The 20,017-nt window shown below is 37.9% G+C and overlaps 1 protein-coding gene and 1 non-coding gene across 2 annotated transcripts; one reads left to right on the top strand and one right to left on the bottom strand.

The window, feature by feature from the left end:
* Nucleotides 1–10,221: 10,221 nt before the first annotated feature.
* LOC133780991 (small nucleolar RNA R71) lies at nucleotides 10,222–10,329 on the bottom strand. The gene has a single exon (XR_009869792.1). It is a non-coding gene; the product is annotated as a small nucleolar RNA R71 (small nucleolar RNA).
* Nucleotides 10,330–10,396: 67 nt separating this feature from the next.
* Nucleotides 10,397–19,329, top strand: LOC133779316 (uncharacterized). The gene is made up of 3 exons (XM_062219291.1): nucleotides 10,397–10,587; nucleotides 10,817–11,837; nucleotides 18,994–19,329. Exons 1-3 carry the CDS (start codon nucleotides 10,397–10,399, stop codon nucleotides 19,327–19,329), a joined length of 1,548 nt encoding a protein of 515 aa, XP_062075275.1.
* The last annotated feature ends 688 nt before the right edge of the window (nucleotides 19,330–20,017 follow it).

The following is a 20,017-nucleotide window of genomic DNA, read 5'->3' as shown; positions in this document are numbered from 1 at the left end:
TGACTGGTTCGGCCAGTTATAGTCTGTTGCAGTTTTTGTAGCTGAAGTTAGTTTGTAATTGGTTGGTTCATTTTTTCAATGAAGCTTTTCTATTCTTCTTGATCAAAAAAAAAAAATTATTGATCGTTTTTCTTTGACTAAAACAACTGAATTAAAAGAATCACTTCTTTTTAGACTTATAAAGATAATAAAAAAAATTCTTTTTAATAAAATTAATTCAATCTGATTTGTTATCTTTTCATTTCAATTATTTATTTTCATCAAATTAAAACAATAATTAAACAAATAATATTTGAAATTAAAAATTGCAATTCTAGGGACACGTGGCACATGTGTGTTGCACCATTCACTGTGCAAGCACAGTGAGTAGCGTACTGTGTGTCTCCCTAATTTTTCTCATTTGTTTGTTTAATTATCTTTAAGACAATATATTTATCCCCAAAAAATAAATATCATTTAATTTAAAATTAACCTTATCTTAAATCTATCAATTTGAATAATTATCTTATACTAAGATAATAATAATAATAATTAACACTCTTTAATATTAATCCAATTATTGATTAATATTAATTTTAACTAAAATAAAAATTTTCAAATAAAAACTAACTGGTTAAATAATTAAAAATTAATAATTAATTAATTGCACATAATTATCACTTAGTCTTGGAAAATTAATTCCTTTGCAATTTAGTCATTTTATCAATTAATCTTGCCCGAGTTATCTTTATCGTTGACAGTGTAGGACAAAGGCGACTCCAGGACCATGGACTTATAATACTAAGCTCCAATACACCAGACTATTAATTAAACTCTGCAATTAAATAATCTTATTTATTAATTCTATTATTACTATAAATATGGAATTGCACTCTTAGTAATTATAGAATTATATTTACCGAGTATTCTCTTGTAGTCCATTGATATAATCAATATATGTATTTATGTCCTTCATTTATTAGTTCGCTAATTAGAGTTGGTCAAGAATTATCGCTTCACCCTTCTAATTACCTCTTGTTCCTTAAGTACCATTAATTCACCAGTGAATAATTAATCTATAATCATATTATAGAATGAGCTCAATAACTATTCAGTCCCAGAATTAACCCTTAAGGGAACCAATATTCGATCCATTAGGAAAACATGGATTTCATTATTGTAAAATAATGTTCCCAACCATTTGTGATTGAATCTCTAAAACAAAAATCACTAGCCTCATGAATGTACTTTTATTTTAATCAATAAAAATGTCTTTTCACATACTTTTAGGGCACCAACCTTAACAACTATTAAACAAGTCGTCCCGAGTGCCTTTAGGATAGCCAACAAACATGGAAACTTTAGTTTGCAATTCTAGCTTTCCTTCCTTTTCCCTTAAAATGTGAGCGGGACACCCCCAGATTCTATAATGACGCAAACTAGGTTCACAATCATTCAATAATTCTAATAGTGTCCTGGAGAAAACTTTAGACGATACAACATTTAAAATTTCATATGTGTTCTAGATTGTATGTCCCCAGAAAGAAGTCGGTAGAGTTGAATAGCTTATCATAGATCGAACCATTTCCATTAACATGCGATTATGTCGCTCAGCAACACCATTCTGTTGCGAAGTCCTTGTGGCAGTAAGTTGAGACAATACTCCAAGTTTAATTAAATGATCTTGGAACTAATTATCCAAATATTCTCTACCCCTATTAGATCGCAAGATCTTTAACGTCTTACCTAATTGGTTTTGAGTCATAGCAATGAACTCTTTGAACTTCTAAAAATCTCGAATTTCCTATGCATTAGGTATAGACATGAGTATTTGGAGTAATCCTCAATGAAAGTGACGAAATACTCATAACCACCACTTGCTTAAACATTAATTGATCGACAAACATTAGTATGAACTAGCCTTAGGGGTTCTTTGGCCCTTTCTCCTTTTGCAAAGAATGAACGCTTTGTCAATTTTCCCTGGAGACAAGATTTACAAACAGATAGGTCACCCATAACGAGTTACCTCAAAGGTCTAGCCTTTGTTATTCTTTGAATCCTATCATAGCTAATATAATCAATGCGAAAATTCCAAAGATACCTCATGTTGTCATGACAAAACAAAACAAATTAAGCAAAGTCAAACACTTAGTCAAAAATTCAGTGATTCAACACCAACAACATGTTCGTACAAATACATATACAATGATTTAATACCATCTATCAAAAAACATTCTTTCTATAAAAAGTTGTTAATTAAAACAAATAACAAGAATCAAGACTTTGCCCTTTGCGAACCCAGGAGAATCACAGTCACCACCACCCTCACAAAATCACAAATAATTCACTAAAATAATAATTCAGAAAAAAGCACTATTATTGTGCCTAATAACTGTGTTGTAATATTCATTTTTTTCTACATCAAAATCAAATTTAGAAGTCTATTTGAATAATTTTATAATATCCATATCCAAACAGGTAATGAGATAAAATACAATGTTCAAAAGAATATAAACCGATTATATAATGATAAAAAATTAATAAATTGCAATGAGATAAATCTTTCATATAAATATACATGTTGTATCATATATCACATTTAAGGAAGATTATTAGAAAAAATGAAATGAAAAAAGAAGAAAACTATTATCTTGAAGGGGATTAGCATCTGATACTTAAAGTTGAAGGCAAGATCGGAATAAGAGCACAGTCCGCTTAATTGACTAATTAATAGAGTAGGCTAAAAAAATGGGAACGCTATTTTTTTCTTTAATAAAATTATGATATTGAAATGATTAATGAAGGAATAAAGCATTCAAAAGTGAGTTAGGAAAAAAGGTACATTTTATAATGTTACTTTTTATAAATAATGTTATATATGGTAAGAGATTAAGTGAATAAATTAGATTGGAGTTGAGAAGGTTACATCAGAATAACAAGATAAAAAGGGATCAAGTGGTAAAGTTAGCTTTAGATATGGGGCTGCATAACAGAAAGAAAAAAACCCAGAAAAGATTATTTGAAGGAATATCCAATGGCAAGGATTGAGTTAGGAGTAGTAGGACTCCTACTATCTATATATCATCGCATATATTTGTGACCATTAATTCCAACTACCTACCTTGGTATTATTCCTCTTTTTTAATTACTATTATTATTCATATTCCAACATATATATCTTTTCAATATGAGAACGCAAACCGAATCAAATGGATTGTTCTCTTACTTTTATTAATTTATTTACTCACCCTGAAAGTAAATAAATATCTATATTTTTATTTTTGTTGTAAAATAGCCTAAGTATTTTAATATTGCATATTATTAAATATGTCATTTAGTAAATTATATTGATACTATTTCATTCAAAATATTTTAATATTATGGTATATGTATATTATTTTATGTAATTAATTTTTATTTTAAAATTACTTTAATTTTTTTTCTTCATTTTTATGGGTTGTTAGTATATTATTTTTCAACTAGTATATATGTAAGATGGTATATCAAAATTATATAGTTAATATTATAAAAAGATTTTATTTTTTTTAACTACTGTTAGTTAACACGGTATATACATTGTTTATGCTTACATCAAATTTCATTATAGTTATTTCATATCAATTGATTTTGTTTATTTTTTTAAAAAAAAAATTTATGGTATATAAGTTTACTAGCATGGTATATTAATTTGATATATCATAGTACTACAAAAAGATATATCATGCTATTAAAAATATATACCATGTGTACCATAGTATTTTATATATGATAAGAAAATAATTAATATACCATAATAATAAAATTATAAACACTATAGATTTTTTTTGACAAAAATAAAAATGGTATATTATTACTCAAAAAATGTATACATCATGCTAACAAAACTATATACCACCATTAAAATGAATATACTATACTAATAAAATTATATCACCATTATATATAACATGATTTAAACTAAATATCATCTAAAAAAATAGTATATCATACCACAAAATAAAAAACATATATATTGAGTTGGAAAATAATATACCAACACTTCAAAAATGAATATATATATATATATATAACATGCTAGCAAAATTATATACCTCATTAAAATGTATATATATTGCTAACAAAATTTTATACCACTATTGTTATCCATAAAATTAGCATTGATGACGTGGCAAGTAATCCCTGGACACGTGGCTTACACCTGGAAGCATCTGCTAGAATATCAACCAGAGGACATATTAGAAGCAGTGTAAGCCTGTCTTACCCGCGACCAGTCTGGTCGATGGTTCCGTGTACAAGGCGACATTTATGGGAAGATCTCTATGAATCCCGAATTAATCTCATACAATCTTCTGGGTATCCAATTATTCAGGAAAGAATATCTGTAACAATCTTTTGTAATCCCCCTTGAGCCTATTAATAGCAAGAGATAGCTCAAGGGAGGGGACTTTTTGGCTTTTGAATCACTTGAGACTATAGTAATTCTCCTAGTAAACTTGTATCGTTCTTCAGAGATTAGTGAAACTCATTGAACCCGAGTTCTTTGATCACTCTTCTGATTTTGATATCAATATCATTCTAAGTGGACGTAGGTCATTACCAGATCCTGGGGCCGAACCACTATAAATTACTGTGTCTTATTTACTTTTGTCATTACGTTCTTCTCATCTCTTTCATTCATATCAAGCATATTTTGACTCCGTGTCAGTTGGCCAAATCTTGGGTCAACAACTATTAAATTGTATATACAATGCTAACAAAATTATATACCACCATTATTTATATATAAAAAAACCTAAATATCATCTTAAATAAAAAAAAAAGATATACCATATCACAAAATACATATATACTGAGTTGGAAATTATATACCAACAACACTTAAAATTATTACTAAAAAAGTGTATATACCATGCTAACAAAATTATATATCACCATTAAAATGTATATATCATGCTAACAAAATTATATACCACCATTACATATAACAAGAAAGAACTTAAATATTATCTAAAAAATAATCATATACCGTACCACAAAATACAAATATTGAGTTGGAAAATAATATACCAACAAAACTTACAAAATTATTACTCAAAAATGTATATACTATGCTAGCAAAATTATATACTACCATTAAAATGTATGTACCATTGATAAGTATCGAATTTGTCTATTTTTAATTCATTATTATTCAATGATTATTGTTGTACCCCAAAATAAGCGTGGATTCAATCATTCAGCTAGGGGGGTATAGCTGTCAGATAAACACATGGAGAAAGCAGGCGAGCAGAACATCTAGCTAACATCGATGTAAGAAGCTCGAGTTAAGACTTGACAGTGCGCCATGCAGATAGTCTCCAGATCGCCTCTTAGGACCATAACCTAGTTTGAGAAATGTAATGGTTAAGTCACCTTTTGGATACTTCGAACTTGATCCGAACTAAAGTCTGTTCACTCTTCGATCTCCAGCTCGAGGAATATGTTCAGCTCATGGAAACCTGGTCATAACGCACATTGAAGGATCCCAAAAGACTTAGAGGTTCCTTATCGGATCATTAATGCCCAGGTTGTATTACATATTTATTGCCAAGATAACAGGAGTAATTTCCACAGGCAATCGTATCCCTATGTAAATGAGAATTATCTTGATTGAGTATTTACCATATTTATGCACACGGTTATCCAAACTTGTCCAAGAGTATTCACTATAAATATCAGGGACAATGGACAGGAAAATTGACTATTGTTTTTATGATATAGAAACTCTACAGAAATCGTAAGACAACAATAACATTGCCTCGTGGACTAGGTGGGTTTTTAATCACTGAACCACGTAAAAGTGTGAGTGAGAAATTTTTCATCTAATTAATTAAGGTTTAGAAAATATTATTAATATCTTTGTTATCGGATTTCTTAATCCATTGTTGGCGAAAAACCTTGTCAACAGTTTGGTGCTTTTGTTGAGAGTTCATTACTGCTTAATCCCTTACAAGTTTCACTCAATATTCATCATGGTGGTCACCCGATCAATGCTTGACAATGAAATGGAGCAGCTTGGTCACCATGAGGTGTATCATACGGTCGTTCCCACTGAAAAAGGCCCAGACATTCAGCAACACCCTGGAAAGCAACATGTGGGCCAAGACGATATTGGGAGTTTAGCGCCACACCCACCAAATCCTAATCCAGGATATCTAACAACCATCGAGATGGAGAATGACTAATTAAGGATTCATCTAGCTTGGGCTAACAGGTAGAATGAGGAGGTCCTGGCTTGGTTACCCCCTCTTGCAACCGACGTCAATGTCGGAAAGAGGCAAAGTGGTTCCCATAGGTTCCACAGGAATAACGGACCCAATCCTAGTTGTTATGTTAGAACTGCAACTCCAAGCTCTGTACCTTTAGAGCAAAATCAGCAGAGTGCTCAACCTACTAATCATCACATGAACCATCGTCCCCATGTTAGCCAATCAGTCAGAACTGCAACCCCAACCCCGTGCCTTTCGAACAGATTCCAAGGAATGTTCACAATAACCCAACCGAGCGAGCTGGGACCAATTCACGGAGACAAAATGCCCCAGGAAATCAATCTGTACTGCGATCAGAGCCACAAGCATAGGGGACTCGGGAGATCGTGGTAGAACCGAGATGGGCTAACTAAGTACGACCTGATGGGATAAGGATAGCCTCACCGATAAGGCACCTGGCATCACCGGTTAGGAATCCCACACCACCGCGCGCGTAGAGAAACACTCCAGTTCGGGGGGATAGCAGGAGGAATCCTCCCCCGTTAAAAGACATCTATGTCCCACGGCCTCGCGCTGGTAATCCAAATCCTCGATCTCAGCCGAGTGTCGTAAGTTTTGTTAATAGAAGTTACTAAACAGGGAGCCAACATGGAGGCAAGTCTGAAAGTGACCTGAGGAATCATCTGAGTTCCACACAAATTCCTCGTTCTGATCCACATCCTGACATGCGTGATCATCTGAATTCACAAATGAGGTATCCATAGTACAATGATGATATGAGTTATACTCAGCATGGGGGAGGTCTATCTATCATGTGTGACAATGGGAATGTCCCACCTTACCAAGCTCGAACTTGGAGGGAAAACAACCCATCTAATGCGCACAATCGAATGGGGGCTAGCGATTAGCCCCCAGCTAACCTAGAGACCAAAGATTCAACCCTTGAGCGACTAGCCTTGATGGAGGAGCAGATGAAGAAGTTTTTATCTGGAAAAGGAATTGATGATTGTGATTCTGATGAGGAGCTTGAGCTTTTCACTCCAAATATTGTAGCAGCACCGTATCCTGTTGGATTCAGGATGTCGACCATGCCTGCGTTTGATGGAAACTCATATCCATCCACCCACCTCAAGACGTTCAATACACTGACGATTGACCTAAGATGTATATTGTTCCCCGCAACTTTGACCGTACTCACCAGACAGCGGTTCAATAAATAAAAAAGATATTCGATCACCTCATGGAAGAAGTTGTCTTCCGAGTTTAAGAGAGCGTTCCAGGCTACGAAGAAAACTCGAGTTGAGGCCAACTCATTGGCCAACATAAAATAGTAACCTAGTGAGTCCTTGAAAGCATATTTGAGTAGGTTCACTGATTAGTGCATGAAAATGCACTTTTGCAAGTAAAAATGTCTAAATAAATTATATTTTAATTGTATATTTTAATGAAATTATTAGAAAGTATTTATTTTATATGAAAATATGTAATTTTAATTAATTTGTTTGATTTTGTAGAAAAATGTGGCAAAATTACAAAGGAATTAAATGAGATGCTCAAAGAAAGAGAAGCCCATGAAGAAGAGCCCAGCCATTTGTAAAAGAGTCTTGTCTTCCAACCTTACTCCATGCATGAGCCAAGTCGTGACTCATTGTCTATTTTCAGATGCCACGTGTCAAGCTTTGGTGCATAGCCATTTGTTTTATTTTCTTCAGTTTGATATTATATGATGCGTATCAACTTTCTGGGAGAATTGATTACACACAAATACTCCAAATCAAATATTAATTGTGTTGATTCACGCGGATTCCAAGGTCAACATTCACAGCAATATGTTCTCCACCAAATTGATTCCAATCACAAATTGAAGGCTATTAGAAGATTGCAATTTAAATTTGATCCATTTTCTTAGGGATTATCGATTAAGCCAATTTATTTGGAATTAAATTAGTTGTTTATTTTCCTTTAAAATTTAGGTATTTCAAAACACTTTAAATAGGAGCATGTTTTCTCTTTAGACGGGGAGTAATTTTACATTAGCAAAAACTATAGTAAATTTTAGTCTTATTTTGTCTATCTCTTCTCATATTTTCTCTCTAGATCATTGTGAGAATGACTAGCATTCTTGGCTAGTTTCCTAGATAAGGTAAAAGATGATCCTATATGCAAGGTAAAATTTATTTGTGTTTTAATTCACCAAATACTTAATGTTTATACATTTGAGTAATATATTTTTCTCTATCTCTATATCAATATATTTACCTATTTAGTATTATATAGAAATAGTCATGCTTTTTCTATGTGAATATAATTAGTACAAATATATTGATATTGTAATTTTATGATTGGTCTTTTATTGCATTATTTCCAATAAGGTATATTGTCATTTTTAGAGTTTTCATAAAATTATTTTCTATGTTCCTAAGGTGAGAATTGTTATTACTCGAATACATTTTATTATATATGTTCTTCAAGTTTTATCGTCCGATTTAATTGTTGGGAAGTGAACAATCTAATTGTGTTATAAATGTGAATCAAAACCCAAATAAATGAGCCAAACATATAGGTGATTCTTGAAACCTTATCACTTTTGTTATTGAATTTTTCTACCAATTTTATATGCTTTTAATTTTATCATCAATATTTTCTCAAAAACCACCAACGATTTATTTTCTTTTTTGTGTTTAAAGTTCTACTAATCACTTCTTTATTAAGATATCTCTCTGTGGACACAACCGCTCATACTACACTACAACAACTGCTTTGTAAAGACAAGTTTGGGCGTAATCAAATTTTGGCGCCGTTGCCGGGGAGATAAATTTCAAAAGCTTAGTGGAATATACAGCCAAGAGGTAAGTCATTTTAGTTTTATTATTTGGTTTCTTTGTATGTGTATATAATATTGGTGTTTCCACTATATTTTATTATTAGTATTATCTTTTATATGTTTGAATCATTTTATTTTTATTTTTATTTATTTTTAGAAAATAACTTAGGTTCCATAATTTGTGTAACATTAGGCTTCTAATTAGCATTATAAAATTTTTGCATAAAACTTTCTAGTATTGTGAACAATAGTGTAATGCTACAAGTGGTAAAAACTGAGAGTATTCTGTCTAGAAAGATTGGCTTTTAAGGTTTGTGATAGAGTACCCTTTACACTTTCCTGGGAACCTTGGTTCTGTCTAGGAAAGTGTGGGACGAAGCGGTACCTTGGCAACCTTCCCAATCGGCCTGGGAATATTTCTTGTGTATGCCCTTGTATTATTACATTTTTGAACTTATTACTATTTAAAAAAACCAAGCTTGTTCTTTCAAAATAAGTAATTTATTTTACTTATTGGTTATTTGGTTAAAAAGGTTTGAATTATGATTTTTCCTACTCATCTAGTAACCTCGGGGAGTTCTGGTGAGGCATGTGAGATCATTTCAAATTGTCCAAATCTACCAAGGAACAAGTTTAATAAAAAAAAAATTCTCCTTTTTGAAATTGGATGAATCGTCACAGAGATGAACTAGGGAGATTTGTAAGGAGACCTGACACCCCTAGTGACAACTCTTCTGATACATCCAACATTGCCTCTCCTACTTCAACAATTGCTCATAATCCTTTCGCAATGGCTCATCATGAGGAAATTCAGCAAAGAAGTCTGAATGACTATCACCATCCTACTCGTACTCCTACCCCTTCTTGTATCATCTTTCCACCTAATATCCCCAACTTTGAATTTAAACCTTGCATGATTCAACTCTTGCCAAATTTCTGTGGTTTAGAAAATGAAAATCCTTATGTGCATATTAGGGAATTTGAGGAGGTGGTAGCCACTTTCTATAACCAAGCTAATATCGCGAAAACTGTGCAATTGAAGTTTTTTCCCTTCTCTTTGAAGGATAAGGCTAAAAGCTGGTTATACTCTCTGAGACCAAGGTCTATTGGAACATCGGATGAAATGAAATCGCCATTCTTCCACAAATACTTCCCTAACCACAAGACCAATGGCTTGAAAAGATAAATTTCTACTTTTTCCCAAAAAGACAATGAAACTATCTATCAAGTCTGGGAAAGGTTTAAGGAACTGTTAACTCTTTGTCCCCACCATGGCTATGAAAAATGGCGCTTAGTAAGCTATTTCTATGAAGGCCTCACTATTCGTGAACGCCTGTTTGTATAAATGATGTGCAATGGTGAATTCCTTCAAAAAGATCCTGAAGAAGCCTTGGAATATCTCAATGAGCTTGTAGAAAAATATCATATCTGGACTGGTCCAATTGCTACTGAAAGCACTGACCGAAAACGACCAGCAAGAATTTACCAACTGAGGGAGGAGGACATCCTCAAAGCCCAAGTTGAGTCCTTAACAAAGTAACTTGAGGCATTTAAGACAAAAGGTGGGCAAGGACTGCATATTGTTGCCCAAGCAGAAACACATGAGCCATGTTTTGTGTGGAGGAACGGGTCATTTAGCTAAGGAATGCTTAGCTTTTAGGGAAATGAGGGGGGTATATGAAGAGCAATGCAATGCCTTATGGGCCTATAATAAGCCATTCTCTCATACGTACAACCCTGGTTGGAGAAACCACCTGAATTTCAGTTGGAGAGATCCCAACCAAGCACAATCTTCTAGAGGGCAATGGAGAAATGAGCACCAGTCTCAACAATCAAAAACTCAATCTGCTCCTCAATACAATGCTTCACCTCAAAGGAGTTCTCTTGAGAACACCCTCCATTCATTCATGGCGGAGCAAGCCAAAATAAATCGCCAAATGATGGAAGAAATCAAGGAAATGAAAAGTCAATTTTCAAAACTTACTAGATCCTTGGCTATTTCTGAAAGAGGCAAACTTCCTTCTCAGCCTCAATTCAATGCACAAGGGCAACATATGGCTCAAACATCTAGCTCTAACAATCAAAACATTAAGGAGGCTAATGCCATCATAACTAGAAGTGGTAAAGCTTTGGAAGATCCACCAATAGCAGCTACTACAAAATCTCCACATGTTGTCCCTGAAAGTGTGCCATCCAATGCTTCTATAAAAGTTCCATTTCCCCAGGCTCTGAGACCTGCTGGGAAAATTCCTGAAAATCAAGGAGAAATCCTTGAGCACTTGACACAAGTGAAGATAAATCTTCATTTGCTTCACATCATCAAACAAGTGCCAGCCTATGCTAAAATTATCAAGGATCTTTGCACTGTAAAAAGGAAGCATCATGTCAAGAAGACTGCTTTCTTGACTGAGCAAGTTAGTGCATTAATTGAACAAAAGACACCGCCAAAATACAAAGATCCTGGTTGTCCCACCATTTTCTGTCAAATTGGGACTCATGAATTCAACCAAGCTTTGCTAGACTTAGGAGCGAGTGTCAATCCCATGCCTTATTTTGTCTACTCGCAACTTGGTCTTGGTGAAATCAAGCCTACTTCTGTTGTCTTACAGTTGGTTGATCGTTCTATCAAGAAGCCTCGAGGTATTGTTGAGGATGTTCTTGTTCAAGTTGACAAATTCTATTACCCCGTTGACTTTCTCATTCTGGATACTCAATCTGTGGTTAACATGGAGTCAAAAATTCCTATCATACTTGGAAGACCTTTCCTTGCTATAGCTGTTGACTGCGTTTTTAGCCAACGACGTGAGAACGTCAAATACGACGAACCTTCAAGAGAATGTAAACGACAACAGACGGTATAAACAAGAAAAGTAAATAACACAGAATTTTTATAGTGGTTCAGCCCCGATTGTCGGTAATAGCCTAATCCACTTAGAGTTGTGATTTATAAATCTATACTCAAGATCAGATGGACTATGCCAACTGAGTTTCTTCAGTATAAATTGTGAAAATACAAGAATTCTCTCTAATTTCAGCACTTTCTCTCTCTAGAATAGACAGACCCAATTTTATCTCTCTAGAAAGAATAAGCAGAAGGGACCCTCTTCTCATCCCATCAGCTCTCTATTTATAGAGATGGGATCCTCAACTGATATCCCCTTATAATAGGGATATTTTACTATATTTATTATATTTATATTACAAATAAACATTCAACATTCAAAATGTAACAAACTCCCTATTTGTGGGAAGAATGAGAGATTCCCGCGCATGTTGTTGAAGTTGTATCCGACTTAGTCTCCTCTAGCTAGTTGGTCCACCTCCTACTCACTACCCATGCAAGTGCTGGTTAAACATGCATGGTGGTAGGATATGCATGGTGGTAGGACATGCTTTGGGTGGGCTGAACGTGCATGGTTCTCCTCGAACATGTACTCTCCTCCAGCATGCCATGTCCCTCCTTGAACCAATCTCCTTAGCTTCTCCTCGGACCAAGGTGGTCCGAGGCAACTTCCTTGGCACCTCACCTTGAACAACATTGAGGGAACCTCACCTTGGACAATATTGAGGGAACCTCACCTTGGACAATATTGAGGGAACCTCACCTTGGACAACATTGAGGCAACCTTCTTTAGCATCTCCCAAACATGTCCGATCGAACATTGTATAGACTTTCCTTATGAAAGTCTAAGTCTCCATTCTCTTGCATGAGACTCCTCCTCCTTAGCTATTTACCTTGGGCACGTTCGAGCCAACACTTAGAAAACCTTGGGAGGCTTACCTCCTACACACCCTTGGGGTCTCCTAGGACCACACCCTCCTTGGGGTCTCCTAGGACCACACCCTCCTTGGGGTCTCCTAGGACCACCCTCTTAGCCCTCCTAGGAGGCACTCTCCTAGATGCATTCTCCTTAGCCTCCTAGGATGCATTCTCCAATTTTTGGGTATAACATTTGCCCCCCAAGTTTATTATACGATTCCCCTCGTATGATAAACTTTTCTTCTAGCAAAATGCTCTTGAGGTCATCCAAAAGCTCCTATCCGGATGATAACTTTCACATAAACTCCCATGACAGAACTTGTCTTGAACTTTCCTTGTGATTTCTTCAAACTATATTTTCTTGATGTAATGAAAATATAAGCTCCCTTTGTATATGTTGCAAAAACATCATAGTATAGAGGCAGGTTGTTGAATATCCTTGATTTGGTTGCGCTAGGATTAAACATCGTGATCCGATCGGATGCTAGGACTAGGGCCCTTGAACAAGATTGTTCGATCGGACACATGCATTAGGCTCCTTGGACATGCTCGGCTTGCACCATGCAAAACATGGTCTCCTTGGATGTGATCCGATCGGACCTGGACACTCTTCTTGGCATCTTCAATCATGTCCGATCGGACAATGCACTTTTGGCCCAAAACTAACTCTATCTTTTGGCTTGTATGGGACTTCTCCTCTCACTTGCTCCGAGCCAATCTTTTTGGAAGCTCACCAAGTTAAGGTCCGATCGGACCCTTGGCACACATGCATGGCCTTCTCCTCGAACATAATCCGATCGAAGCTTTCATGACCTTTCCTTGAACCAAGGTCCAAGCCAATGACTTGGCTTCTCCTCGGACATGGCCCGAGCCAAACATTTGGCTCCTCCATCAAGGTCCGATCGGGTACCACACTTCTTGTCCGATCGGACACTTCTTTTCTTATGGTGCCAAAGACCTAGGTCCGACTGGATACTTCTTGTTTCCTCTTGGTCGAATGTAGCACCTTAGGCACACTTCTTGTCCGATCGGACACTTCTTTTCTTATGGTGCCAAAGACCTAGGTCCGACTGGATACTTCTTGTTTCCTCTTGGTCGGATGTAGCACCTTAGGCACCAATATTTCTAGCCTAGATCCTTGGACGTAGGTGAGATGCTCCTTGGATCAACATGCATCCGATCGGCCATCTCAAAGTATGCTTGGACACCCAATTTTTCAAACACTTTAAGCACCTGTATTGATCGTGAGCATGGACAAACAGGCATAAGCCGTGTTAACATGAATGCAATGCAATGCAATGCAATGCATGGAACAGTAGCCAGCCTTCCAAGCATTCCTTCTCCGATCGGACATAGGCAGCATCACCATTTGGACGCTTCTCCTTGGAACTAAACACATCACCTCAGACGAATGCCCCCCACTCCGATCGGATATAATGTAGCTTCCAACCACTCAAGCGTGTTTCTCCTCCTCAGATGCAGTACCTTAGGCACCAATATTTCTGGGCCTAGATCCTTGGACGTAGGCGAGATGCTCCTTGGATCAACATGCATCCGATCGGCCACCTCAAGGTATGCTTAGACACCACATTTTTATGCATTTGCTTGGGCACTCTTAGGTACTTTTAGGAAAAACCATCAAAGCACCTTGTTCGACCCTCCCAAATTTATTTTGAGAGATTGATTTCTCTCAATCAATCTTAGTGAAAACTTGACTTCTCCTCCCAAGGACAAATTTTCACCATGTAGCATCTATTTTGCATGCATTTGTTTGATTCACTCCAGGGAATGTTGATCGATGATACATGCTTAGCCGACCAGGGAAGTTGTATCTGCTCTCCTGAGCAAGAAAACTTTGCACCTGGTGAGCTAAACTTGTAGCTGTTGGCACTTATACTTTACTTCTCTCTATTAGCTTAAAACATTCTAAGTCTCCTCTAGACTTAAAAAGTTATAAGTTTTTTGTGAAGAGTAAAGTCACTCTGGTGTATGCCTTAGATTTTCGCATGAGTACTTAGTTTTCTAACTTAGAAATTCTAGACATTTCATGAGTCCATGCTAAGTATACTTTCTCACACTCTTGTTGCTCTAACATTTTATGAGCATGATGTTTATGGTCACACGAATATCTGCTCCTAACTTGAAATTTTAAAAATTCCAAGTTACTTAAGCTTTGCCAAGCAAGTTAGCTTAATGGCCTTTTTGGACTTCGAAAATTTACAAGTCAGCCTAAAAACAGATATATTACCTCGTGCTCTTATTGCCTGTGTTAAGTTATATACCAGCATACCCCATGTGCCCCCCAGGTGGTTGGAGGTTGAAAGACCCTTAGTCACTTGCTACATGACTGAATCTGTTCGAGCAGTTAACTACTCGTGAAACACATAGGATATATGGAAAATACTCAAGCAGTTGAACACTGCTTGAACACATCGACCAGTTGAACACTGCTCGGATAACTAACACACATGCATATTTGTAGCAAGAATCGACCACGCTGCGCGTAGTCTCTTTTATTACTCGTAAATTAAAAATGACAAAACATGTTTAACAACGAGTCTTAAACAACCAAAATTGTTCAAAATAAAATGTCTGGTTAACAAATAACCAGTTCATACACCAAACTTAAATAACAAGTCTAAAAAACTCGAAATCAAGCTACCACTCTGAAAGCGGTATTTAAAAATAATATCTCCTTCGACGCTCTATGTGCACGCCACTCCAACGATTCCTGCTCCTAGCACTCCTCCTCAGCATACCCCTCCTCTTGCTTCGTTGCTCTCCTCAGCTAAGGGTGGACCTCCACATATAGTGTCTACGGTGAAGTCCACGGGTCCAGGCTGCAAGGGTGGAGATTTTTGTCGCTTGAATCCGGAGTTGCTTCTACCTCCTTCTCCTTGGGGTGTCTCTGCTCGGTACTTCTTCAACTTGCCCGACCGGAGAAGAAATTCTATCTCGTCCTTGAGGTGGTTGCATTCATTTGTGTCGTGACCATAATCTTCATGGAAGCGACAATACTTGTTCATGTCTCTCTTCCTCATCTCTCTCCTGATGGGTGGAGGCTTCTTGTAAGGAACCTCCTCTTGACTAGCAAGATATATCTCTGCTCTACTGGTTGAGAGAGTGGTGTAGTTGGTGAATTGAGGCTCATACTTGGTTGGCTTCTCACTTGAATCCATCTTTGCCTTCTTTTCTTCATGGTGGTCAGACCCATTACTTCTACGTTTCTTTCCACCATCACTAGGAGAGTCAGTTGGTCTGCTTGGGTTGTTTATGCTATTCTCCCCTTTCTCTATCGCATCATCCAAATTCATATATTTTTCCGCCCGGTCAAGAAATTGTTGAAGTGTTGAGATTGGATGGCGATGGATGCTATCCCATAGAGGACTTCGATAAATTATCCCAGCAGATATGGCAACCATCTTCCCTTCGTCTCCTACAGCAGTTGCTCTATTGGCTTCTCTCATGAACCTCTGTATATAGATCTTTAGAGACTCATCTTTTCTTTGTTTGATATCTGCCAAGTCGTTGGCATAAACTGGTGGAGTCCGGGCAGTGCTAAATTGTCTACAAAACTCCTTCCTGAATGACTCCCAAGAGGTAATGGAGTTTGGTTTAAACCTCCAATACCACTCTTGGGCAGTGTCCGTCAAGGTGGTGGGGAAGACTCTACACCGATAGTCATCACTCACCCCGAGTAGTTCCATCTGGTCCTCAAACTTCCCAACATGTCTTATTGGGTCCGCCTTTTCGGTATAAATTGGCAGTATCGGTGCTTTGTACTTTGCTGGTGGTTGGGCTGCTCTTATTCGAGCAGAGAACGGGCTGCCACTCCGGTAGTCTATCGGATCTATCTCGGAAGGTCGCTTCGACAAACCTTGCACTGCAGCTGCTAGCATGTCAAGCTGGGCTTGGATAGCTGGTGCAACTGATGAGGTTCCAAGGTTTTGACCGCCTGGTCGGGCATTACCATCTGGCACGCCACCGTCAAGTATTTCTAATTGACTGGTAGGACGGTCCAGATTTTGCCCTTCGACCGGGACGGTCCTCCTCTTGTTGGTGATAACATCCCTCAGATCCTTCTGAGAAGCATGCTCTCCTACCCGATCAAACACCGTACTCTTCGATTTCCCAGTGGGCTTACTACGTGGGACTTCATCTCTCCTGCTACGCCGCTGGTCGGGGTGCAATGGAGGCTTCTTGGCACGCTCTGGGCAGTGTTCTCCTCCTTGTGGGTTGTGGCCCTCCTTTTCCTTGGATTGGCTGGTTGGATGACTATCAGCCTCATCCCCCCCATGCCCATCTTTGAACTGAGAGGTCCTCTTCTCTCTAGGAGATTTATTTTGCTCCTGCCCAGGTGGAGTCTTTTTACTGCCCGATCGGTGACTTCTGGAGGGGGTTCTAGAGTGCTCCCCTTGGGTTGAGGTAGTGTGCGATCGAACTCCATCTCCCTCACTAGGTGGGTTATTACCACCCCTCCTTGGTCTATCATTACTCCTACCACCAGCTTCTGTGGTCCTTGCTCCTGGAGTGGTTGCCCCTCGTGCTGTAGCTTGGGCATTGGCCTGGGCCAACTTGGTAGCAGCCTCCAAAGCAAGCGCTGCTTCACGATGTTTCTGGTTGACCTCCTCCTGTTGTTGTCTGAGCTCCTCACTTCTGGCCTCCATATCGCGTTTTTGCTGCTCTAAGGCAGCTCTCTGCCTGGCCATCTCTTCAGCAAACGCCTCTTGCCTAGCGTGGAATCGTGCCATCTCCTCCTGGAAGGCCCCCATGGTCTCTTGGAGCTCTTCAACTCCTGGAGTCACATCCTCAAGCATGACCCTAGGTTCATTCTCATGATATTGTGGGCAAGGACCTTCATATCTAGCAGGTTCTTTAGAGGAGTTCGTCCTCTTGGAAGCAGCAGTGGTGTTCTTAGGCGCCATCTTGCTTCAGGGACCGTCTGTTCTTCTCTTCAGGCTCTCAATGAAAGCACCAAAATGTTGACTGCGTTTTTAGCCAACGACGTGAGAACGTCAAATACGACGAACCTTCAAGAGAATGTAAACGACAACAGACGGTATAAACAAGAAAAGTAAATAACACAGAATTTTTATAGTGGTTCAGCCCCGATTGTCGGTAATAGCCTAATCCACTTAGAGTTGTGATTTATAAATCTATACTCAAGATCAGATGGACTATGCCAACTGAGTTTCTTCAGTATAAATTGTGAAAATACAAGAATTCTCTCTAATTTCAGCACTTTCTCTCTCTAGAATAGACAGACCCAATTTTATCTCTCTAGAAAGAATAAGCAGAAGGGACCCTCTTCTCATCCCATCAGCTCTCTATTTATAGAGATGGGATCCTCAACTGATATCCCCTTATAATAGGGATATTTTACTATATTTATTATATTTATATTACAAATAAACATTCAACATTCAAAATGTAACAAACTCCCTATTTGTGGGAAGAATGAGAGATTCCCGCGCATGTTGTTGAAGTTGTATCCGACTTAGTCTCCTCTAGCTAGTTGGTCCACCTCCTACTCACTACCCATGCAAGTGCTGGTTAAACATGCATGGTGGTAGGATATGCATGGTGGTAGGACATGCTTTGGGTGGGCTGAACGTGCATGGTTCTCCTCGAACATGTACTCTCCTCCAGCATGCCATGTCCCTCCTTGAACCAATCTCCTTAGCTTCTCCTCGGACCAAGGTGGTCCGAGGCAACTTCCTTGGCACCTCACCTTGAACAACATTGAGGGAACCTCACCTTGGACAATATTGAGGGAACCTCACCTTGGACAATATTGAGGGAACCTCACCTTGGACAACATTGAGGCAACCTTCTTTAGCATCTCCCAAACATGTCCGATCGAACATTGTATAGACTTTCCTTATGAAAGTCTAAGTCTCCATTCTCTTGCATGAGACTCCTCCTCCTTAGCTATTTACCTTGGGCACGTTCGAGCCAACACTTAGAAAACCTTGGGAGGCTTACCTCCTACACACCCTTGGGGTCTCCTAGGACCACACCCTCCTTGGGGTCTCCTAGGACCACACCCTCCTTGGGGTCTCCTAGGACCACCCTCTTAGCCCTCCTAGGAGGCACTCTCCTAGATGCATTCTCCTTAGCCTCCTAGGATGCATTCTCCAATTTTTGGGTATAACAATAGCTAATGCCCTTATTAACTGTAGGAATGGTCTCATGAAAATATCTTTTGGGAATATGACTCTAGAGGTCAATTTTTTTTATATGTTGCAAAACAACCACATGATGATGATGAGTGTTATCAGACATTTCTGATTGACACGCTCATTGCTGAGGAGATTCAATTGCAAAGCAATTATGATAATCTTGATGAACTCCTCTCTTTTTCTGAAAGTTCTGGTTTTCATGAGTCAATTAATGAAATCTCTTGTTACAAAGACTCACAAAATGGAAGAACCAAGTTTTGGCAACCTCGCTTTGAAGAGTTACCTAGTGAAAGGGAAAAGCCAAAACCTTCTGCTGAAGAGGTTCCCATTTGTTAAGTTAGCCCAACTACCTGAGGGTTTAAAACATGTCTTCTTGGGGGATGGTGATACCTTTCCTGTTATCATCTCGTCCAAACTTGATCCTTCATAAGAAATGCAGTTAGTCAAGCTACTAAAGAAGCATAAATCTGCATTAGGTTGGATGATTACTGATATTAAAGGTATTAGCCCATTGATTTGCTCCCATCGAATCAATCTAGAGGATGGATCAATCCCTCGAAGAGATCCTCAAAGAAAACTGAACCCCACAATGTAAGATGTTGTGAAAAATGAAGTGTTGAAACTTTTGGATGTTGACATCATTTATCTAGTGGCTGATAGCAAATGGGTCAGTCCAACTCAGGTAGTACCCAAAAAGTAAGGTGTAACTGTTGTTGAAAATGAGGAAGGGGCCCTTGTCCCCACAAGAACTGTGACGGGTTGGCGCATGTGCATTGACTATCGAAAGTTGAATTTTGCCACCCGCAAAGATCATTTCCCACTTCCATTCATCGACCAAATCCTTGAACGTGTGGCTGGTCATCCTTTTTATTGCTTTCTTGATGTCTATTCAGGCTATTATCAAATTGAGATTGCAATGGAGGATCAAGATAAGACCACTTTCACATGTCCTTTTGGTACTTATGCTTTTCGGCATATGCCATTTGGACTATGTAATGCACCAGCCACTTTCCAAAGGAGCATG

The sequence above is a fragment of the Humulus lupulus genome, chromosome 5 (genome assembly GCF_963169125.1).
Source record: "Humulus lupulus chromosome 5, drHumLupu1.1, whole genome shotgun sequence".
NCBI lineage: Eukaryota > Viridiplantae > Streptophyta > Magnoliopsida > Rosales > Cannabaceae > Humulus > Humulus lupulus.
The sequence above is the reverse complement of the archived record's forward strand: the minus strand, read 5'-3'. Positions and strand labels throughout refer to the sequence as shown.

Excerpts from the sequence above, each read along its gene's own strand:
- LOC133779316 (XM_062219291.1), top strand. The coding sequence starts at position 10,397 with ATGATGTGCAATGGTGAATTCCTTCAAAAAGATCCTGAAGAAGCCTTG. Across the intron at positions 10,588-10,816 it reads CAAGTTGAGTCCTTAACAAA|TTGGAGAGATCCCAACCAAG; the intron begins GTAACTTGAGGC and ends CCTGAATTTCAG. Across the intron at positions 11,838-18,993 it reads TTGCTATAGCTGTTGACTGC|GAATGGTCTCATGAAAATAT; the intron begins GTTTTTAGCCAA and ends TATTAACTGTAG.